The sequence below is a fragment of the Gymnodraco acuticeps genome, unplaced genomic scaffold (genome assembly GCF_902827175.1).
Source record: "Gymnodraco acuticeps unplaced genomic scaffold, fGymAcu1.1, whole genome shotgun sequence".
Lineage (NCBI taxonomy): Eukaryota > Metazoa > Chordata > Actinopteri > Perciformes > Bathydraconidae > Gymnodraco > Gymnodraco acuticeps.
The window spans coordinates 190,271-215,000 of NW_022989882.1; the positions used below are offsets into that span (position 1 = coordinate 190,271).

The following is a 24,730-nucleotide window of genomic DNA, read 5'->3' on the forward strand; positions in this document are numbered from 1 at the left end:
GTCTAAATACTCCCCTTCCTGTCCTCATGCATTACCAGCTTGGTGATTATCTACTCCGCCCGATCAGTCACCTGTCCCTAATCATCTTTCCTCTCAAAATATTCTGTCTGTGCCAGTTCGTCTCGTATGTTTTGAGTATCAGCTAATTCCCAGTGTTTCTTCCTAGAGTGTGCTATCTCGACTTGTTCTACCTATTTATTTGATGAAGTGTTTTTTAGTTGCACTATTCTGTTTCTTTAAAATTGCCTTTTTATACATTTGCTAGTGTCAGAGTAACATAAATGAACTCACTGCTGGGCCAGAGGCTCCATTAAGGCCCGGTGTCCCTGGAGTTCCGGGGGGTCCTGGAGGTCCTGGGGGTCCCTGCGCTCCAGGCCCGCCCTGCTGGGAGACCTTGAGTTACAACCTGCCGTGCTGGAACACACCTTGCCATACTTGTCATGCCAACACAACAACCTCACACAACACTACAAATAAATGCAGCGGGGCTTGCAGAGGGAAAGGTTAGCGGGGGGGCAAGGCAAGCGTCGCTTAAAATGCTGCACGAGAACATTCATTCTTGACCTTTGTAACAGGAATCTGTGATAAAATATTCCAAACTCAAGGTTGACTCTTTTCAAAGGCTTCTGCCTTAAGGCTTCAAAGGACGCCAGGGACAGAAGCTTGCTCAGGTGTCAGGACATTGGGGGCTTTCTAAGTAGAGTAGAAATGAGGTGTCTAACATATGAGACTGAAACCAGCAGCAGCATCAGCTAAGGACTCCTGGTTGATAACTTTGACCTCTTCCTAGTCGTTGTTGTAACTAATGTCCAGGCCCTTTACATAGGCGTAGACCCTGAGGTAGTGGTCACTATCACTGACCAGAGAGAGGATCAAGATCAAGGAGGACATTCGGGCATGAGTTTTGTAATTGGGAGGGATGAAACCCTCTTTTATGGTCACACATGCACAGCACACACAGTGGAATTTGTTCTCTGCTTTTAACCCATCCTAGTACCAGGAGTCCAGTAGTATTCAATCAATAGGATACGGCTGTAATAGGCCTAAGGCCTTTTAGTCGCTCATAAATAAATAAGTAGATCACTGTTCTTTATTTACTATGGATGCTGGCAACAGTCACATAGTCCAAAGTGAAGGTGATGTTTGACCAGTAAAAGTCGAGGCGGGATTTGAGACAGTTAACCGTCTTGGATGTGACAACGCTTTCTGGCAGATCATTCCACAAGTCAACCACACACAGGCTGAAAAAGTTGCGGCGGATAGCCAGTCTTGAGTACTGTTTCTTCAACTTGAGGCAGTGTCCACGAGTCCTGGTGTTATAATCCCGTTGTAGTGGCCATGATGTTTTGTAGATGTTGTGGAGATATTTGAAAACTTCGATCATATCTCCCCTCGCCCTTCTATAATACATACTCGGGATTTTAAGACTTTGCAGTCGTTCTTGATATGGTAGGTCCTTTAGTTCTGGAACCAGCTTCGTTGCCCTTCTCTGTGTTTTCTCGATGAGCTCAGCATCCTTTTTGTACATGGGGGACCAAGCGACATTCCCATACTCGAGGAGTGGCCGTACAAGAGAGATGTATAAACTATGTACTACGTCAAAGTCCAAATAAGTGTATGATCTGCGGATCATTGCTGGGATACCATTCGCTTTGTTACTTGCCCGACGGATATGGTCACTAAATGTCAGGGTATTGTCAACATTCACACCAAGGTCCTTTTCATTCTGAGTCTCGGATAGGTTTATAGTGTTTGAATTATCACCCATATTATACTCATATTTTCGATTCAGAAAACCTAAGTGCATTACTTTGCACTTTGCTGCATTGAATTTGAGCTGCCAACATTCGGACCATCTTTGCATTTCTCTGAGATCTGACTGGAGTTTTTCTGCATCCTCTTTACACTTAATTTCCTTGAAGACTTTAGTATCATCTGCAAACATCTGGACCATGGAGCTCACATTATCGGGTAGGTCGTTGATATAGAGGACAAACAGTGCAGGACCCAGGACACTACCTTGTGGAATTCCACTGAGAACTGGGCACCATCCAGATGGTTTCCCGTTAACAAAGACTCTCTGTCGCCTGTTTTTGAGAAAGTCTGAGATCCAGGTGAGTATGTCTCCACGGATACCATACCCATAGAGCTTCTTCAGTAATCTTTTGTGAGGTACAGTATCAAATGCTTTCTGGAAATAAATGGCATCGAGACTTCCTCTTTCGTCAAGGGTACGATACCATATGTCAAGGCAGGCCAGGAGTTGGGTTGAACAGGATCTGCCCTGGACGAAGCCGTGTTGGCGGTCTGATAATAGGTTGTTTGAGTCAAGATGTTCTATGACGGCATCACGCACCAAGGATTCAAGGAGTTTGCATACTACTGCTGTAAGGCTGACAGACCTATAGTTTCCAGGATTGCTTCGGTCACCTTTTTTGAATATAGGAGTTACATGACCATCCTTCCAAGGCTGTGGTACCACACCTTCATCAAGCGATTTTTTAAATATAGTAAGTAAGGGTTTATCTAGTTCGTCACACAGTTCTTTGAGAATCCTGGGATAGATGCCATCCGGTCCTGATGCTTTTGAGGCATCTAAGTTCGATAGTTTTTTATGGATGTCCTTAGATGTGAAGTCCAATTTATTTAGTGTAGTATTAAATGGTCTGTCCTGGAAGTCTGGTATTGATGAGGTATCTTCCTTTGTGAACACACTAGCAAAGAAGGAATTTAGTGTATTGGCTTTGTCCTTGTCATTTTGAGCCAGGCTGCCATTAGCCTTTTTCAGATCTCCGACTGTGGCATTGACTTTTAGCTTGCTTCTGGCATATTTATAAAAAGCTTTTGGATTCTCTTTGGCTTCCTTTGCAATTTTTCTTTCATGCTCTCTTTTAGCTTTCCGAAACTCCCATTTAACTTGGTTGCACATTTTTGCATAGGAACAACGGTCGCTCTCTGTACCAGATAACCTTTGTAAGATGTAAGCTGCACTTTTTGATTTGATTTGATGTTTGATTCTATCATTTATCCATTCCGGAGTAGAGCGATTTTTCTTACTTTTTCCCGATGACATAGGGATGTGCCTCTTGCAACTTGTTAGGATGTTTTCTTCCATGGCCTCCCACTGCGCTGAAGCTGACTTGTTTTCAAAGGTCTGTGCCCAGTCTGTCCCAATCATTTCCTGTTTCAGGCCTTCATAATTTCCTTTATCAAGGATGAACTTGCGGTTTGGATTATCGCATATCTCATGGTAGCATAGCAATTTGAAAGACAGGCAGTCATGGTGATTTTTCCTAGTGGTGCTTCATGGCTTAGATCCTTAACCATTCCCTCCTCATTTGTGATAATTAGGTCAAGCACGTGTGGGGTTTGGTTTCCTCTTGCATGAGCTGGTTTTGTTACATGTTGAAATACGTAGCAGTCTCTCAAGCATTCAAGGAACATGGATGCAGGGTGGTTTTCACTCTCTGGTGCCCGTATGGGTTGCCAACCAATTTCAGGATAGTTAAGTTTCAGAGTTGCCAATATCTTGACAGTTTGGTGACCGGTAGACACATCCAACCAGAAGACGGCCCGTATTGCGGAGTTGTATTTCACACCACACCGATTCTGTAGATGTACAGCCCTTCAAGTTCTTAGGTACTGCTCTGAGGTAGGATTTCTTGTAGATACAGACACCTCTTCTACCCTCATCTAGATTGCTGAAAATGTCATATCCACTGATGTTCAATTCACATAACTGGATTGGTACTTGTGGGTTTTTTGGAAGTGCTTCACTAATAGCTATAATATCTGGGTCATATTTATCAATGTTTGCTACCAGTTCATTTCTCTTATTCGTAACAGAATCTGCATTAGTGAAAAGACATTGAATGCCCTTGTCTTAGTATTGGGCAACTATTGTACAACGTCCAGGGAGCAATGAGGGGGTTGTACGGTGCCTTGCTCAAGGGCACCACAACAGGGCCCAGGAGGTGAACTGGGACCTCTCCAAGTACCAGTCCACACTCTATCTTTAGGTCTGGTCGGGGACTTGAACCAGCGACCCTACGGCTCCCAGTCCAAGCCCCTGACTGAGCCACTGCCGGAGTTGACATGTTATCAAAGTGTGTCACTCAGTTACTTGGTGACACCTGAGCAAGTTCAACCACGTTCCAGTAATAAATCTAGTAAGCGCATTGAGAGTGTTCTTCTCTAGAACTACCTTTGTTTGTAGAGCAATATAATGGGAAATATAATCCATGACATTGATGTGATTCTCTTTCTTCTTGACCAGCCTAATACAATCAATGTTACACGATTGCAGATTTCCCCCCAGTAATGTCAAAGGTGCTTTTCCAAGATTAGATATGTTTTTGGGGGGTTAAAAGGAAAATAATTTCCACCGCTGATTTTTTCACCTCATAAAATCAATTTGTTGATCGCTACAGGTCAATATTTTACAGATAATATACTGTACACATATGGAAATACGCATTATCATAGAGGGCAACAGGTCTGCATGGCATGTATAGATCCATTTTGCCACAGTACACGATTTATTTGCACATGTGGTTCAATTTAGAGAAGTTCCTTACACAAAGCGCTGGCCTCACTTCAGTCACTCAGCAATCACTGTGTTATGGTAGGAGAACCCACATGTACAGTAGCTCAGAACCAGAGTGCTGCCAAGCCTCTATTCTCAGATAATGGAGAACATATCCATAAGCATAACATCCATATTTGATCATTCCTGCAGAAAACTGTCATGATTTGATGTCTGTCATGGACATGTTAGGCTGCTCTCAGGATTTCACACACTGTTATGGGCAGGTCCCAGCTGCCAATAGCTGATCATAAAATGTGCTGTTCCGCACAATTTAATCACAGGAAAGAACATCAAATTCAGCCATAACTCTATTCTCTTCAGTGACTGGCTTGTATCTGATTTACTATAGGGAGTCTATATGAACTTTATACGGTATCAGAAAATCTTTTTTTTCAATATATGACTATATCATGTCCTAACAAGGGGCCAACCTGTGCCAGAGTACCAAATAAGGCTCCTTCACACACAGTATGATCTTGTATTGTAATGTCATAACTTATGATATACTTTATTGTATCCAAAGAAAAACAATATGTTTTATTATTTACACCTTACAAAATATTTAGGTTGCTTATTTTTATTTCTGGGAAATGTAGAGATATATTCTGTGTCTTTTCATTTCTAATTGGTTATTACCATTTCAATTCATTGCCAACATTCATTGCCATACAGGAAGACATTTGGCAAAAAGTAAGGGTACTTTTCTGTTATTGTATTTTGCCATTGGCTAACTCCACTTAAAACCACACTGAATAGTTTTAACCAGAATCATTTGTATTTAACATTGGAAAAAGCTGTAAATAAAATATAACAATTTGTAAAACCAGGGCAGCAACAGCATTTTTGTTTGATTTCTGGTCAAGCATCTTTGACAGAACCTTGAATAAGACTAAACATTATGAAGCAGTAGCAGCCAGAGGAGGTTAATTACAGCATGACGACGGAGGAGGGGGGGGTTGCGATGGATGATGGCGGGTGGCATCCACAGGGCGGGCGGAGAGGGGGCATGTAAGGGGCAGAGAGAATTGTACCTTCAGGCGTTTTAGGATTAGAGGGCTTATTGAGGGCATGTTGCGCACGCTGATGGGCAACATCTGCCGAAAAAAGGTCACAGGGCAAAGGTCACCAGGAGGAGAGAGAAAGGAAAGGAGAATGAAGAAGAAGGGAGAGGGATATGGAGGAAAAAGAGAAATAGAACATCAGAGTGGAAAGCAAGTAAATGGAAGGGCAAAGGATAAAACAAAAGGAAACCTGGTAGAAGAAAGAAACGACAAAAGGCACCGGCACAGCAAACTATGGGCCTGGGGGGGCAAAGGGGATGGGTTGATACACTGGGATGCTTCTTTATGTTTCTAATCTCTGAGGTACTGACAGAGTGATGGTTGCAAATCATTAAGCATCCCCAACTCAGGATAATGTGCATCAATGTCCCCTTCACCGTGGCCAGGCCCTCAGAGTGCAGCGGAGCAGAGGTGGGCGCAGCGGAGCCACAAAGAGAGGACAGCAGTACAGAGACACATCCAGACTTACTGTGGCCAACTGTCCCACACAGGGCTGTACAATACGCCGCTTCTGTTGAGACGACCAGCATGGTCAGATACACGTTTAGGACAGGACAGTACAGGTATGATCGCTACATTTCCCCGCTGACACAAAATAGAACCAGCTGCATGCAACTTGCCTACTTTTTACAGTGTACATATTTCCAAATTGTTTTATTATGCAGAATCTTTAAAGGAAGACTACCTTTAGCCAATACCTTAACCACAAAAGAAGTATTCAGGACTATTCCATATTATTACATGGTTAACCCAGCATTATTTTGGAACATACTTCTTTATATTGTGTGGTCTGTCAAACTATTTTCCAGTATATTAGAGTAAGGCCAAAAATAAGAAGAGTACCAATTAAATGGAAATATATACAGAATGTTATTAGTACAAATAAGTAGGGGATAAATGTAGCAAGTAGGCAAGTGTGCTGCTTTGTCCCTCACCATTCCAGATCTCCACCACACCGGGTTCAATGTTAAGAAGTCAACAGCTGCCAATAAGAGGGTGATATCCTACATTGATATTTCAATGATTTTGTCCAACTGTGTTTTTTATAATTAGATTAATTTGTTGAGTGTGTGAAAATTCAAATAATTGTAAGAGTCCTTTACAAAATACATGTTTTGTGTAAACTCCTAAGCCTTTTTATTTCCTGACTTCAAATAGTGAAAATAGTTGTAATGTATTATGATCTAGGTGGACACAAAGGGCTGTTACCATCCTGAGTGTCATGGACCATCTGTCAATGCTCATTTTCATTGTTGGTGTTGGTCTGTATTTTTAACTCTGTATCAGAATGTTTTGGGTGATAATAACAAAGCAACATAAATGTAACTGGCATTCCATTACCATTACGAACATGGAATTGAATTCAAATGTAACTTTCACCTTTATTTTCCATACAGACCATGTGCATTTATGTTTGTCATACATCTACACAAACATGGAAAACATATTTCTTTATTATTAGTATCCCTATGCTTCACGGGCATATTACAAATATAATTTTTTTGAATGACAGTTAAACAAAATCAGTAGCACCCTCATTGATATTTGGTCTCCCTTTGGGTGGAGAGCAGGGTGGGAGGGGGGGGGCCTTGGCTCTAGGGCGCTGGCTCTCTTTGCGGCACAACTTGGTGACACCCCTGCTGAGGGTTATCTATCTGGGTGTTGATGGCACCCACAAACCTTCAACATCAGAGCCTGAGTGGAGCGCAAGGCAGCCAGGGTTTTCAGAGGCAGCTCCTGCACAAACAGGCCCTGAACACAGTATCTCAGTCAGGGCAGGTCACATGGCACAGAGCCATCCAACCACACACACAGTGAGTCATGTCTCAGGAAGAATTGGAGAAGTTTTCAGTTTAAAGGACAGCTCAAATGAATGAATACTCTGCTTGAGTGTTTCAGGTAGATGCTGGACGAGGCTAACCTGGCTCTGTGTATAAGAACCAAAGAACAGGTTCAGCAGTCAGCTTCATATCTGCTGCTTCTCTTTTCAGGCCAGTCTATCTTACTATCACCACTTCAAGTCCAACCATATCTTGAATGCAGTTTTGTACTCGCACAGACGTGAGATTGATATCAATATTTGTACTCTGAGAAAAGAGGGCAAATAAGTATATTACGTTCATAATGTAATTAAATGACTTTATTTCAACATTATTTTACACTGCCACAAAAGAAACATGTGCTGATCTTGCCGGCTCTGTCCTAAAACTTTCCAAACACTGAACACTATGCGGTCCCTTACAGTATCCACCCCCCCCCCCCTCCATAGGGTCTCACTACAGGATTGAAGCCTGAAGTGTGAGCAGACACTTGGAATGGACCACCTATACAGCCCGCTGCAGGGGGTTCTGACACTTGAATGACATACAAACAGCTTGTTAGAAGTGGGGGCCGGGTTCCTTTCATGCCAGAGCAATCAAACCCAAAATACTCTCTTCTTCCACTGAGCTCCCCATTCTTAGACTTATAAAGGCTGAATAATTCACTGCTCAGAGATGTATATCGCAACACATACAACTGTTTTTACTTCAAGGTAGCAAAAGTCAAGGCATGCCAAGCAAACATCTTTGATCATGTTAGCAGGAGCAGTTTATAACTGAAAGGTTTAATTACGCTGGAAATGGACTTTGCTATCTGAGAAATCCCCCTTTACACAGGAGACTCTTATTCTTGGCACCACACACAGGCTCTTATCACACAGCGCTGCAGCAGGCTGCCGGTAATTGCCTTGTTTTCTCTCAACTAGCCAAACCCCAGAGACCCTGTCAAAGAAGTGCTGAGCTCAGCATGTGCTCCCCATCACTGCTACTAGTCTGTCCGGCTTCTGGAGGACTTGCTCTCCTCTTCCAACTTCACTTTCCTATCCTGCTCCAACATTATGACCGTACACATGCTGACCTGTGAGAGAGGTGTGTTACTCGCTGTAGGATGGACAACAACACAGGTTCACTTTGCGTCATCATTTAAACATATACTGTATATTGTAGTATAGGCAAACAAACATCATATCTCATCTTTAACATAAACACTTTTCTGTGAAACAATGAATGTGTAAAACATGTATGTGTGTATGTTTTCATACCCGGTGTGTGTAGTCTCCACATACACCCTGGAAAGAACAGAAAGAGGTCAATCAGAGGAGACAAAGGACTTCCCTTTGAAGAGTACACGTTTATATCAGAAAGGCGTTTTAGAGTTAAAGCAATAGCTTTGAAAGAGGTTTAACACAAAACACATCTTCTCCTCTATGATAAGTGTAGGGTTTGGTCACTTTTCCAAAACTAGGCTCTGACAGTTAGGATATCTTCTGCTTCTTTAGACTTGTTGTAACCTTCTCTCTTGAGTCTCCCAACCTTACAGAAGTGCACTGCTGATTTGCTGCAGTAACTCTTTCACAATCAGTAAATATTCTGAATACTTTTTGAACTCCTGCAAACCATGCCTCACCTTTTGCCCCTTGAGTCCTGGCTCCCCCTAGAAACAGAAACAACACAGGTGAGTGAGATTAGTGAGAGGTTTAGCAGTTAGCTGCAAAGATTAGCAGCTTATATGTCAGAACTGATACCAGACTTCAGAAACTTACTTGGAGTCCTTTAACGCCACGCTGACCCTGCAAGACAAGAGCAACACACTCAGTCTTTCATGTGATTAAAGCGTAGATCTTCAGCTTCACAAGAAAACATACATGACTGACCACAAATCCCTCCAACGAACAAGAATGAAATGAGTAAATATGTCGAGGCATCAATCAGTCTGCTGAACAAGCTGTTCAGTAGTCTATTCCAATTACTTGTTACGGGCGAAGGCACTGAGTTTGACTTCCCAGCAGGCCCTTGGGTGTGCCCCGGGTTGTAAGTAGCTGTCAGAGCCCAGCGTCTGGGTGATTAATGAACCCAGGCAGAGGGCCGGCAGAACACATCCAGTGCCCCCCATGCTGGGGACCCCATGGCCCTAAGCTCCAGAGCCACTGAAGGCAACAGCATCTCTATACATTTAGCAGGCAAGCCCTCAAAGCCCTTTTTAATACTCGTCAGGAAGGAGACTGAGAAACAGGAGCCCATTATGGGCTCATTAATCAACATTAAACATTTTTTCAACAGTATCCAACCCCACTTGGCCTCCTGGAAATGTTGTCGTTTGTCCTGGCATTGAGTTCCCTGGAGCTGTCCCCCTGCTTCCAGTGGCGTTTTCTCCTGGAGACCAAAGGAAGCCAGGCTTCCCTTGTTTTTTTGGATTGTAGTTATAATGTTAATAAATAAATAAAACCACTTTGTTTAGTTTCGGAAATTATTTGCTGTGTGTTGCTGCCGGCCCGTCTCTCCCCCATTCTCATTGAGTGTTTTACAAAGAGTGAAACAGCGCCCCTCTAGATGTTATGGTGAAACAGTAGATTGCACTCTCTGTTGCGAGAGTAGGCCAGACGAAATTGGCTTCCCTTGGTGAAAAAAAATGGAGGGATTGACCGTTGACAAGGATAACGTCATGCCCCTGCCAACCTGTGATTAGTCAGGGCCATGCCAAGGGAAGCCAGAGGCGGCTGGCTTCCCTTGCCCCACAATCCAATCAAATCGCATCAACTTAGTGTGGCAGTGACGCCTCCTAAAACCCGGAAGTAAGATGCGCTCGGTTTCCCTCGACAAAAAATCAATGGGATTTCTACATAAGATTTTGGAAAATAGCTCGAAATAAGGTCAGTGGAAAACGAACCTGTTTGATAAATGCACGTTTTGTTCAGCCGGATACTATCCACATGTCTACCCTACTTTTATTATTTTCGAATCATAAATCTAATCGATAGAAGATAGATAGCGCCACTGCACCACTCTCACCGCCGTTAGAAAGTAGCAAGCAAGTGCAATTATGGAGGGTGGAGATGTGAAGTATTTAATCAAAAATAATTGTATTAAACTTCCGCTACAGCAGCAACTAAAAATAAAATCTGATGACAGGCCGATGCCCAAACTGGAACTGTGTACAGCGAGGAACAAAGGAGCGAATCGGACGTAAAACGTTAAAGGTCTCCTGATTTAGTTTGTGAATGAATGCTTATTAGAGTTTGGGCTGGAGAGTGCATGCGGACCTGTCGGTTAGATAACAGGCGTGTGCAAGTCCTGCATCTGTATGATACAAATGTGTGTAAAATGATACCGGGTGCTGTAATCACTCATCTGATTACGTTATCACATTGACCACCACACCCCCGACCCAAAAGAAAGGACGTATTATTGGCTTCCCCTAATTTTCTCCCCACGTCACGCTACTGCTTGCTTAAAAAAAAAAAAACCCTGTCTGAGCGAGAGTAATGGTGTTCAAACAGAGGCTTTGGAGAAGCTACTGCAATGAGCAGAAGGCATGATAAAAGCCAGAGTGTTAGCATCAGCGGGACAACACTGAAATGACCTACACCACACCGTCAGTGAAGTACAACAGAGCTGTTTCATACTGCAAATCTAAATTAAAGCCAAACATTATTCCAGAGAATGATCTAAATGGGTGGGTCACATGTCCAGATGGACTCCAACAGTTGGAGAGAGGACACACATTACTGTTTTCTCTTATTTTGCTTTACCATACCTGCACATGCTATCTTTGGTATGGTTAGGAGCACAGTTATGGCAAATACACTCCATCATTAAGGTTAGATGGCTCAGGAATGTGGTTAAGTTAAGATAGAACACAAACTCCAACCTCCACATATTCATTTTCAACTTTAATAGGACAGACTTCCTGCACTGAACCTGAACCTGAACATAAACCCTATAACTAGGGATGCACCGAATATTCGGCCACCGAAAATTATCGGCCGAAAATGGTTAAAAAGGCCCTTTCGGCTTTCGGCACCGGTTTTAGCACCGAAAAAATATCACCGAATGTCAGAACAGGCTTACGTTGGTAACCTAACGTGTTGTTGTGATGACGTAATAAAGACGCGGCGACCATGCTCACGGCTAGCTCACAGCCAACATGTCTGCCGCTTGGAGATCCTTCACAATATCAGAGAAAGAGGCGCGGATTGCGATTTGCAAAACGTGTTCAGCTGACATTTCTCGAGGGGATGTAACTGCAAAGACTTTCAGCACTTCGGGATTACTCCACCACTTGAAATCTAAACACCCGGACAAATATGCGGAGTATGATGAAATCACCAGCGCACACCGCTTTCACCGCTTTCCTGACCTGGCCAAGGTGGCACGCAAGTATTTGAGTGCTCCATGCACAAGCACTGACAGCGAGAGACTGTTCAGCGCTGCCTCTCATGTGCTTGATGAGAAGAGGAACAGACTTATGGCTGATAAAGCAGAGAAGCTACTGTTCATTAAAAAGAACCTCCCACTTTTCCTTAATAAGTAGACAAGGCTGGCTTATCATACGTTTATCTAGTTCTACATGTCTACTCTATACCCACTTTCCTAAACAATTTTCATTGTGAGTTATAATTCACCATCTCAGGTTATCATTGGGGGGAAATGACAGCAGATTTGCAGATTCTTGAAATTGTAATTTAATTTGTAATTGATTGTGGATTTTGTATCCAGTTTTCACTTTATGTATCTTTATACAATGTTTACTACTTTGTTTATGAGGCCTTATTTACAGATTCTTGAAATTCAATTGTAATTTCATTTGTAAATACTATAGTTACATTCATGTGGATCTATCCAGTTTGCACATTTGTATGCATGCACTTATAGGTGCATTTGTTGTTGTTGAAGGCCTGGCTGTTACAGTCTTTATTTACACTATTTTGTTGTAGGCCTACTGGCCTAGATGTTTATGCAGTTTTAAAGCCCCTTGGCTTTGTTCTGAATGCACTTTGTTGTAGTTATCCTACAGAGAAAATAAATGTACTGTATGCATTCAAAAGTGCTGAATAAATGTTTTATGGACCCATAATAGTGATTATTATTTAAGTTAAGTTTTGCCATAATCATGTCTATTTCCATAATCAGGTAATTGAACAACATTGGTAAAAAATGTATACATTATATATATATATTTCTATTAATCATTTTCGGCCTTTCGGCATTCGGTTTTCGGCCAACTGTTTCCTATTTTCGGTATCGGTTTCGGCCAAGAATTTCCCATTCGGTGCACCCCTACCTATAACACCCCGTGGAAGCTCATACAATCATTGTTATTGTACAATGCCACGTATTTTTATGCTGCTGCAACACAAACATTTCCCAAATTGGGATCAATAAAGTATTATCCTATCCTATCTTATCCTATCCTATCCTATCCTATCTTATCCTATCCTATCCTATCCTATCCTTATCCTATCCTATCCTATCCTATCCTATCCTATCCTATCCTATCCTATCCTATCCTATCCTATCCTATCCTATCCTATCCTATCCTATCCTATCCTATCCTATCCTATCCTATCCTATCCTATCCTATCCTATCCTATCCTATCCTATCCTATCCTATCCTATCCTATCCTATCCTATCCTATCCTATCCTATCCTATCCTATCCTATCCTATCCTATCCTATCCTATCCTATCCTATCCTATCCTATCCTATCCTATCCTATCCTATCCTATCCTATCCTATCCTATCCTATCTTATCCTATCCTATCTTATCCTATCTTATCTTATCCTATCCTATCCTATCCTATCCTATCTTATCCTATCCTATCTTATCCTATCCTATCCTATCTTATCCTATCTTATCCTATCCTATCTTATCCTATCTTATCCTATCCTATCTATCCTATCCTATCCTATCTTATCCTATCCTATCTTATCCTATCCTATCCTTATCCTATCCTATCCTATCTTATCCTATCCTATCTTATCCTATCCTATCCTATCCTATCTTATCCTATCTTATCCTATCCTATCTTATCCTATCTTATCTTATCTTACACACACTTGCTTTATCTCTGTAATAGCTGAGAGCCAGCCAGAGTAAGACGTCTTTCCAACATCGATCTAAACTGAATGACTTAAAAAACCTATTCCTGTCTCACCAGCAACATGATGCTCATAATATGACCTTTAGGGATATAGACTGTTATTAGTGAAGGGGGCATTACATGTGTCCCAGTAAAAACACAGAACAATCCCTTAGTGCCCATTCCAGGTAGTTAGACTTGTGCCTACTAACACTGATTTAAGCCACAGTTTGCTAACAGCTCCCATGTGACCGTCCACTGTTAGCCCATCACTGTGTGCATAAATCAGGCACCACTCTGTTTGTCTTATAACTGCGTGGGCTCAAAATGAACACAAAGCTAAAGTTAAACTGAGCAGCAAAACAAGTGTTTTAAATGTTATAAATGTGTGAACATGTCATTCAACATGCCCGTAAATCTATGATCAGGGTGTTCTTGGCTCAAATGAGTGCTTGACTGGTAGTAATGGTATTATATTGAAACTGTGATGTTGAAAAATGTAAGGAATGCTTACCATGTCTCCCTTCGGTCCGTTCTGTCCCTGTGTGAACATTAAAGCGGTCAGGGCAGGTGATGGAGTGACGGAACCAATGCAAACTAACTTTCTTGTAGTTCTTAGATATCCATAGCATGTTTAACCCCGCCCTATAATACCACTAATGACACTTGATTTTATTACGGTAATGACCATCATTATTATTATCCTAATTATGCTCATTATCGTGACCCTATGATTGGTTATTGCTTCTAAAGAAACACTCAATTACTCAGTTATTTCACTTTATGACAGGAACTGCGGAAAACTCACAGGCTTGCCATCCAACCCAATTGGACCCTGGGATAAAAGAAGAGGGGCAAATGTTAGAGTTCATCACAAATGACTGCACCAACAGCTGGACCCATTATACATTAGTTAGAAAACAGTTTAAGTGCTAAATACATAGCAATAAAGGTAAAGTGCAGAGGTAGAGTGAGTAATGATTCATAAATAATGTTGGCAGTAAAGTGACATTTGGTTAGCATTAGTCCTGATTCAGGGTATTCTATACATCATCGCCCAGCAGAGGCCTTGCACAGGACTCAGAAATATCAGCTGAAAGTTGGTGGAACAAAGTAAAGTTCTCTTCACCCCCCAACTGACTTGAGAGCAGTTCAGCAGCCCTTAGTGCTACAGCTGCTGGATGGAAGCTACGTGTATAGCTTATGCTAGTTGTGGCAGAGGCTCAGTCTGTAGGGACTTGGAACCGAAGGATCGCTGGATCACGTCCCAATCAATGATATCAGAAATGTCCATATTTGACACAAATTATCAATGTGTTTAATTTATAAAAGTGTCAGCCTGACTGAAGATGGTATGACTTACTGGAAATCCTGGAAATCCTCTTGTTCCAGGTTGTCCCTGAAGAGAAACAGAAAGTCAGTCATGTGTTTGTTTTTCTTCTGAAAGTCTGACGTCACGAGTGACTGTCCACTTCAATTAGCCAGCATGCTTTGATCAGCATAGCTTTGATAACCTGCCCTTTCAAAAATAACAAGACATATATTATCCTGAAGAGAAGGAATGATGAGAAAATAAAGCTGTAAGACAATGACAAGAGGTGCAAGTGACTAATGACACAGATGTAGTTGGTTAGATAGAGCTTTGAATGGGGAGCATTATGTTTAGGATTTGCATCCAAGATTTTATAATTTGACAAAGAAACAGAAACGTTTTAAAGTCTTGTGAGCAAGCTCCAACCACCCTGTGGTTTAGGTACTATTTTTGTCAAAGTACTTTTCCAAAGATCTAGTATGACCTTTTACACTCAACCTTAATCCGACGATGCATCACCTGATGAAGTGTGTGATGTGCTGCTGAAAGCTCTAAAATATTGAGCAAGAATGCAGAGTTATCCTCCTGAAAGAATATTTGAGGTACCTCCTGAGTTGGTTTCTGTTTTTAGAAGAAGACCATTAGACCTTAAGTTATGTTGTCCAAACATGGAAACACGGACAATATTTTCTTTAAAATATTTTGTCCTCCAATGCATTTAAGAAGTGATTGTGCATTTGCTATGATGCATCAATTGCATTTCACTACAAAACGACTTTGCAGCCCATAGTCCAGCTGTAGGTTGGAAAGCATCTCCCCACTGATCATCTAACCCGCTGACATGACAGAGAGGAGAAGAAGTAAAGGCACTAAGGCCGGCCTCAGCTGTCACTCCCTCTCATTTCCCTTCACTTCTCTCTTGAATTGAGTCCCTTGTTCCAACTAAGGTCAGGTCTGGAGTCTCTCGTGTCAGTCTCACCTGCTGTGGAGACCAGCTTCTAAGTGTTTCTGACTGACTGGCCCTCTAGCTTCAGGACTTGGCTCCGCCTGCAGAGAACTTCCCCCACAGCCTGTTATTCATTATAGACGCCTATTACCATCATGGAGGAGTGGGCACACAGCTATGGATTCTAGGAACCATCAATTAGAAGAGCAGATGTGTGTTCCACTTAAGTTGGCTGGACCCTTGGGCCATCTTTTTTTTCAAGGCATATTATTCTACTTTTCAGGCCACATTGTTCACCTGAAAAATGTATGTAATGGGCCTCATATAAAGAGAATGTGGGTCATGTCAATATAATCTACTAAGGCCTAGTGTCTGGATAACTTACATTGACCCCAGTTGGAGCAGGATCACATGTCTTGCTTTCTTCCCTGATAAAGCAAGCATGACTAATGATCCAAAGTAAGGCCAAATCACAGTACCTTGAACAATGCTGCTGCATCCACGCAGTCTGTAATTATATATCATTATTCTATCGTTTGTGGTGCATTCTCATGCTTGGCTCAGCTAACATAAACTTGAGCCAGTACCCCACGAGCCTGGAAAGAGCATGTCCCTCCAAACGTCTACTTTAATCAACGTAAGCGAGAAGTCTGTTGTTTAAGAACACGATGTGTTAAGCAGAGGTCTACTGAAATGGTAGCTAATAAAAAAGCTTAGCATGCAGGCCGGCAGCTCTGATTGAAGATAAGAGCTTTATTATGTAGGGAGAGGTGAAGACACTTACAGGAGGTCCTCTCGGTCCAATGATGGAAAGACCTGGCTCCCCCGGTGCTCCCTATAGACAGATAGAAAGAGAGGAAGAAAAACATATATTATCAGCTAAATTCAACATATCGGTGCAGTCATTTAAAGGTGAATAGCTATAGTAGAGGTTCTTGAGCTTCTGTTCAATGTACCAACATTCAGCCAAAGGTGGTGGACATGCATATGTAAAGCTCTGGTCAGACTGAAACGTTTGACAGTTAAATTGATTTGCATGATCGTGGGAGATAGGAAGTGCTAGAAGTTTAGTTGCGTCACCATTTAACCCCTAAACCTTCAAAATAGACCGAAACATTTATCAAATTCAGTCCACTGGGAGTACAAATATGGACATTCTCTGGTTAAACCTGACATTTTTGATCCTGAAAATGTCAGAAATGGACTCAGCATCCTCAAATATCCCTACTATACATTTCTAACATAAAACGTTGGGGTACTCAACATTTAGGTGCTCACAACAGGAGCTGGCAAAAAAGCCAAAAGTAATGATGGAAAAAGAGGGATCATATCATCTGAGGGTACATCTTGGTTTTAGTAGATTAGACAAGTGCAGATCTACAGATATACGTGTGAAGAGATTGTATTACTTTGGTTGCAAAAGGTCAAGGTAACAAGGCAAAGTTATAATCACAACTCAAACCATGCCCCTCTCGGAGCAAATACACACGCACAAAACCATGCATATCCTGTGGAATGAAGAGCAGACCAAACTCTGTGGATCTCATTTCATTGTAAATTACATTTCCTCTAGCCTATCGAGTGGAGTGTTCACTGCTGTGGTTCTTTTGCAAAACCATCCTTTCTGTCTTTGTATGTTCTGCCAGTCTCTGGCCTCTAACGCCTTCCCACAGAACCCAGGAAGGCAGACAAATGACAGATTGGTTTGCAATGTTCTGGAAATCTTGTTTTTCCTTATTCTCTTTGTCCCTGTTCCACTCCTCTTCCTTTCCTGGGGAAGATGCTTCCTCTAGATGATTTACAGACATGTCTGCTGTGTATAATATATAATATGTCTTCACCCTCTCGGCCCCAGCCACTACTCGAGAGACTAACCACAAATAGGACCTGATCGTTACAAATAGTTCCCTGCCGAGGTAAAAAAAGGAAACCAATAGATGATTTTGGCTGTGGGTCTGCAAAGCTATCCAAAAAGCCACCACTCCATTGTCTGCTTGTCAGGTTACTATTTGTGTTCTCTCAGGCCGAGACCATAACTCCTTTTTATTTTGCCTCACCAACAATATTGAAGGTGCTTGGTTTATAAGCACACTTGTCGTAGTGACATGACAGTCAAGAATGTGCTGAGCGTTTCCCTTTTGGTTGCACACTCAGTGCTGCACATACAAATCAAGTTTTTGATGGGAAGAAATCTGATGTTTCTGGCTTGTATACAGTTGATTGGTAGACCTTATGATTACTTTAACAACTGTGCAGAGCCCGTTTGGAAGAGGGTTGAAACGCATTCAGCACATGTTGAGGTGAAACGCGAGACACCTTATTAAAGGTGCATTCAAAATGGTTTGTTTGTTTTCACACTTGGGGGCAGTCAAACAAAGTGAGGACACATCATCCTGCCATGGCAGACATGAAGCCTCTTTATTACCAGCAGACACAGACCACCATTACCGTCCTGTTGAGGGGTGTTCATGTCATTGTTTGAAAGAAAAACCTTTATAGGTGCTGCTAAAAACAAATTGCTCAACATGTTGAAACATTGGCAGAGAGCATGTTTAGCTAGTGCTAAAGATACCCTAAACAGTTGTATTGTACTTAATGTGTCAGTGTTTCTGACACACACATGTGTGAACGTGTCAGGCCCATCTCTAAGGCTTTACACGTGTTTATCAGCTGTCTCTTCCTCCCTTATACTTTGTTGATTGCTGCATGTGTCATGTCCTGACCTGTTGATCAGTGGAGTAGTGTTTAACCATTGGTTAGCATCATGTACGTCCATCTATGCGTGCAGAAGAACAAACCAAAACAGATATTTGCTCCTTAGCACTTAAAGTGATTTACTTGCTAGCAGATGTGTATCTGACTTCAAATAAGTTCCATATCTTAGTTCATGTTCATTGCTAAACTCAAAATGATCAAAAACATAGCAGACATGAAATACTCTTCATGGATGGAGCTCATTACATTGATGTGAATAAAATGATCATTTAGACTTTTATGTTCCTTTGTTGCTGACATTGACAGATTTACTGCATGTCGGCCGTCTCTGTTGACACACTTTTGCAATTCCTGAAGTCAAGCGGGAGATATGGCATCCTACTGTAAAATGTGTCTTATGTGTCATTTCCATCTTGAGGCCAATATCAATCTTTTCTCTTCCAGCTGGCTGCTTATATTTATTAACTTAGACAGAGAGCTGAGATGTAATAATGGTGAAACGCACCAGTAACAACATTTATTTATCTCAATATATAACTCTATTGGTTTTAAGTACTCTTTGAGAATCTCCTCATGTACTCTGCTGTGAAGTCAATAAACCTTTCTCCACTTTCTTTGGGGAGTATTAAATGTAAACTTTCAGACTCTTATGTGACAAATCGTTACTCTTGTATTTCATGGTGTGAAGAGTTCAGGTAATCCAACCAGGGTGGGAAAGCATTAACAGAAAGGGACCTTCATGCTGGTTGAAAATACAGAGCTGAGCCCCTGATATAACTCACATGCTACCTGTTCACACAGCTCTTCACGTACACCCACCAGCAAGACACATTTTAGCAATGTCTCAGCAAAAGCAGCCTGTTAATTTGGTCTTTGACTGATGCAGAGTAGCTAGATGCTTTACTTCATCCTTCTAATGTCACATGGTCCTAAACTTACCTGTTCCCCTGCTCGTGGCATTAGACCCTTGTTCAGTCACAGCAGACACATCGCATGCAAAAAGGTATGAAGGGAGGAGAGAGACACAGAAGAGAGGAACCAGTGTTAGAGACATGAGAGGGACTGGGGCATGCAGCATCATCAGGACTAGTGATGGGGGGGGGGGCTACTATCTGTGTAAGTCATGTGGAGCTAAGTGGAAACTAAAGGCCTCAGTGATCTTCAAACAGAGTGATATATACCATCAAAATATATATTTCCCTTTATTCATATATTTTCTAAGTACTTGAGACAAGTATGTAATTCACACAGGATAAGCTTTACCATGAGGTTATTAGACAATTTGATATACCATGAATATTTGTATTGAGATCTGAAAGACCTGTGCTAATGGAGGATGTTGTGTATAAAGCTAAGCCCCTACTTTTGGAAACAGATTATTACCAGTATTTTTTTATTTGTTCATACAGCAACTTTGTTCATGTATCTACAATGCCTGGTCTAAATATGATCTCCAAACATGCTTCATCACTGTGATATTAACAGGAAACACTAAAGGGGTAGAGTTATTGGATACATGTTTGCCATTAGATGACAGCAATATGTTTAGCGTACTGAGACATTATGGATTGCAGCTCACAGTGAAGGCATCATCAAGATGGACTTGTCCAAAACGTGATACAACCAATCTCAATAAAGGTTTAGGATATCACTTCCTTTGAGAAGGGGCACGGGGGAAAGTTAAATGATAGTATCTAAGGGTGCATTCACACCTAATAGTCCACTTCTCTGGTGCGCACCAGACCACAGTTTGTTACATTGTTTCATTTTTCAGAAGGTTCGGTTTGCGTTCACACGGGCAAAACTCAAACGGACTGTAAACTTTAAACACAAGTCATGTGCACGTAAATGCTGTTCAACCATTGGTCAGACATTAAGGGGGTAAAAACGCAAATCCCGGCAATTTCTACCGGAGCCTTCGCCATGGAGCATCGGCACTTTCGGCAGGTTATTCTCATGCTGCTGTTAATCTGGAGATCAACAGACTCTAGCGGCCCGCGCATATGATTATAAAATCAGACAACGTCCGTTAAAAAACATTATAACGCATATAATGAGAGACGTTCTGCAGTAAGGAGGGCGTCTCACCGACGACAGGTGTTCTTACTTTTATGTAGCTGACGGAGCATTTTTACTTTACACGACACTGTTCAACACTTCATTCTGCTTCACTCTTTAAATTAACAACCGCGGATGTCTTGAAAGACTCTTTCGCTAAAGATTTTGAAGACATCCGCATTCTTGTGACACGTAAATAATATGCTTCCTGTGTTTTGGTGCGGACTGCGTTCACGCAATGAACCACTCCAGAGTTCGCAAGCAAGCGTTCCGAGAGCACCTATTTTAGCGGGCCAGAGTCCGGTTGTTTAGTTCACTTCAGAGGTCTCGGATTGTGTTCACACTGACCCAAATGAACCGCACCAAGCGGCTAAACGCACCAGGGTTAGATTCAACCGGACTATAAAAGGCTGGTGTGAATGCACCCTTAAAGGTCAGCTATTATGCTATGTTGAACAATATATGATGGGGCCATAGCTATACAAGTGTTTGCTCAAAATACCAAACAGATCACCCATTGTAGCATGCCTCATACCCCTCTATTTCAGCCCTGTTACTAAAGTGCTGATTCTGGGTCTGGCCCTTTAAATGTACCCGAGCTGCTGCTGGCCACGCCCCTTCCGCATGCAACCAGTGAGCTCTGTGAAGAGAAGGCTGTCTACCAGCAGAAACTCAGCTAAATGCTGCCGTGATTAACGCCATATTATGTTCCAAACCACATCAATCATTATTTCTGAAACAGTATGGAGCTCAAACGCTTTCTGGTTTACCAGAAGGACAGTACCTTTTATATATTTACACATATTCTCTCCAGTACAGCGTTAGCTCTGAGTGTTAGCAATGCTTGCTAATGTAAACATAGACCATATTATATCCAGAACACGTCTCACATTGTTTCTGATTCAGCACATAGCTTGACATACTTTACTTTATTAAGTGTTTACTGCTAGAACAGTGCCATTATATGTATTATATATATATATATATATATATATATATATATATATATATAACAACTTTACTCCTTACCCCAAGTGAAGGAGTTCAAGTATCTCGGGGTCTTGTTCTCGAGTGAGGGACAATGGAGCGTGAGATGGGCCGGAGAATCGGAGCAGCGGGAGCGGTACTGCAGTCGCTTTACCGCACCGTTGTGACGAAAAGGGAGCTGAGCCAGAAGGCAAAGCTCTCTGTCTACCGGGCCATTTTCGTTCCTACCCTCACCTATGGTCATGAAGGATGGGTCATGACCGAAAGAACGAGATCGCGGATACAAGCGGCCGAGATGGGTTTTCTCCGCAGGGTGGCTGGTGTCTCCCTTAGGGATAAGGTGAGAAGTTCGGTCATCAGGGAGGGACTCGGAGTTGAGCCGCTCCTCCTTCGCGTCGAAAGGAGCCAGTTGAGGTGGTTCGGGCACCTAGTTAGGATGCCACCTGGGCGCCTCCCTAGGGAGGTGTTCCAGGCACGTCCAGCTGGAAAGAGACCAAGGGGTAGACCTAGGACCAGGTGGAGGGATTATATCTCTTCGCTGGCCTGGGAACGCCTTGGGATCCCCCAGTCAGAGCTGGTTGATGTGGCCAGGGAAAAGAAAGTTTGGGGCTCTCTGCTGGAACTGCTACCCCCGCAACCCGACCACGGATAAGCGGGAGAAGATGGATGGATGGAACTTTACTCTAAGTCCCTCTCGTACACACACACAGCTGAGGGGGAGATTCAGCTAGCGACTGTATATGGGGATGATAGGTGGGGACGTGGGGGGGACGTTGCCAGGAGTTCAACGTGAAGCCAGCCCACATTTTAGTCATGTCATCATGACCGCAGAAAAATCTGGATCAGCTCCGTGGTTCCCCCGTTTTTAGAGATACGAGTAAGGAGGAAAAGAGAGAGGGTTTTATTTACTGACACTTTGTGAGTCTCCTTACACACCGGGGACACATAGTGATGTATAACAGACATCAAAAAGTGCATTTTGCATGATAGGTGACCTTTAATGGAGCACTCTGGCTTGTTTTCAAAGAGCCTTAGCTAGTTGAAGCCTGTGAGCTGCAGAGACCACATTATATGACATATATGCAACATATACCCAGACTTGAAACAGACCCACATGGTGCCGTGCTTAAATTGTTTGAAATATGGTTAAATTCAAAACTAACTAAATTAATTGAGTGGTAACTCTGTAAATTATATTACAGGCCATTAGCTTCAAAGAAATGACTGGAAGTAATATCAAAGTGAAGCAGGTTGTAGTCTGTGGGTTCAGAACGACAGCCTGGGTGGGCTGAGAGAGACTTCAACACCAGCTGCTTTAAATAACACACAGCCTGAAACCTGAACGAAATACTACACACAGCCGACGTATACATTATTGATTAAGGTTTTATTATTTTATAATGACTATTTCCTGACAACACACGGTATTTAATGGTCTGTGATATAGCCGACTGGCTCTGTGAAAGCCTGACTAGATGGGGCTCATTAAACGACTGTGAGCATTGGTTTGAGAGTTCTTGTGTTGAGCATGCACAATGTGTTCTGGAGATGTTGTGAAGGAGGACTCCAAAAGTACTAAGGTTCATGAGTTTTTGTTACACAGATGTATCTGTGAAGCCCTAACACCTTGGACGTTTCTTTACTTGAGTAAACATAATAATACTATGATGTAAAAGTACTACATTTCAAGTTAGAGTACTGCATGAAGAATGGTACATGAGTACAATTAGGTATTAAATTATTGGGAGTAAAAGTAGTCATTAAATATTAGTGCCGCAACAAAATGTGGGAGATGAGGATGCCGACATTGGCGCTGAGGTGCTGCAAAATGCTCCAGCAAAACACGTCCGACATTCAGGGGTCCACATCTTATGCGCAAAGTCTAACCCTCTCATCCAAACGTCAATCACTCACTCTGGCGCTCCTGCTGCCCCCTAGTTGTTGGAGGTGTCAACAGCTGCTTTGGGCGCAGTTTGGTGCGCCCCGAGCTGCTCTTATCTGTTGCATTGAAGAGGTGCGGACTGCGCATGCACCACTTATAACGAGAGTCAATGGGCAAAGATTTCTGCGCCCCAAGCAGGAAACACGTGGCTTATCAGTAACTTTAGACATCGTAAAACCATTTTTATCGATATTTTATCGTAGATTATACATTTAACTGACACCAACTATATAAGTGCCTTGTTCATTTAAAAAAAAAATGTTTTTACATTTTTCTTTTAATAAAACAATTCAAATATTTTTTAATCACAATCTAGAATGTGGGAAGAGGTGGGGCGGCGCCCTAGCGCCCCTATGGGCCGGCCACCACTGCTGTATATATCGACTCTTTTCACCACACACACTGCACACACACTGATCTAATATGTGTTATTTTCCCCCATGAAATATATCTGATTAAAATGGAAATTGATGTGTGATTTATTTTGTATTGCATTTCGGTGATGGAGGAGATATTTCTACGATTAATTAATCTGTGTATGGTTTGACTGAAACATTTCTGTTGAATATTTAAAATTATTATTTGTCAGACCTGATTCTGAATGACCACCCACTTTATAAAAAAATGGACCTGATTCAAAGTTTAAGATATTCCATATAGTCTATTCAATGTTATCTCCAGATATGAATGAAAGGCAGTGTTTTAGAGTTCTTCATGCCTGCTTTAGTGGCTTATATTGAGTTATATTGCCATTTGAAAAATAAAGATTATTGTGACTAGCAAAATTGTGATAACAGTGTATTTATAAGTTACTTTTATGTTTAAACAATGTCAGAAGGGACTTTTGGCCCCAGGGCATATTCACATGATCAAATCTGGCCCTCTATGAAAAGAGTTTGGACACCCCTGTCATAATGAATGCAACAGTTACAAGCCCGGGTCACTCACCATTCTCCCAGGAATCCCCATGATGCCTTTGTCCCCCTAATGACCAACGGAAGGAACAAGGTCAATACCGAAGGTAGAATACAGACTGAGATTTAAAGGGATGCCATGACATTTAAACTAGGTTTTTAGTCTTTCCAGTACATTCATTTAATGTCATTGAAAACATTTATTTAAAACAAATTTGACAACACATTATAAGAGGAGCAGTTGCCTCACATTACTGACTTTGTGAGAATGCATCATTCAACTAAAGGCTGCTACTAATGCTACATG

At 42.0% G+C, this 24,730-nt stretch overlaps 1 protein-coding gene across 24 annotated transcripts in view; it reads right to left on the reverse strand.

Moving 5' to 3' along the window:
• col13a1 (collagen, type XIII, alpha 1) overlaps positions 1-24,730 on the reverse strand; it is a 150,321-nt gene that overhangs the window by 49,444 nt on the left and 76,147 nt on the right. For 9 of the 24 annotated variants that reach the window (XM_034198643.1, XM_034198637.1, XM_034198599.1 and 6 more), the window contains 11 exons: positions 24,458-24,493; positions 19,462-19,488; positions 16,592-16,642; positions 14,913-14,948; positions 14,358-14,384; positions 14,064-14,090; positions 9,233-9,259; positions 9,097-9,123; positions 8,732-8,758; positions 7,330-7,401; positions 292-384 (listed from right to left, as the gene is read on the reverse strand). In XM_034198643.1, coding sequence (XP_034054534.1) covers positions 292-384; positions 7,330-7,401; positions 8,732-8,758; positions 9,097-9,123; positions 9,233-9,259; positions 14,064-14,090; positions 14,358-14,384; positions 14,913-14,948; positions 16,592-16,642; positions 19,462-19,488; positions 24,458-24,493 — 450 coding nt within the window. Of the gene's footprint in view, positions 1-291; positions 385-5,619; positions 5,683-6,118; positions 6,161-7,329; positions 7,402-8,731; positions 8,759-9,096; positions 9,124-9,232; positions 9,260-14,063; positions 14,091-14,357; positions 14,385-14,912; positions 14,949-16,591; positions 16,643-19,461; positions 19,489-24,457; positions 24,494-24,730 lie in introns of all 24 variants that reach the window. The other 15 variants (XM_034198622.1, XM_034198727.1, XM_034198647.1 and 12 more) reach the window with 10 other exon arrangements.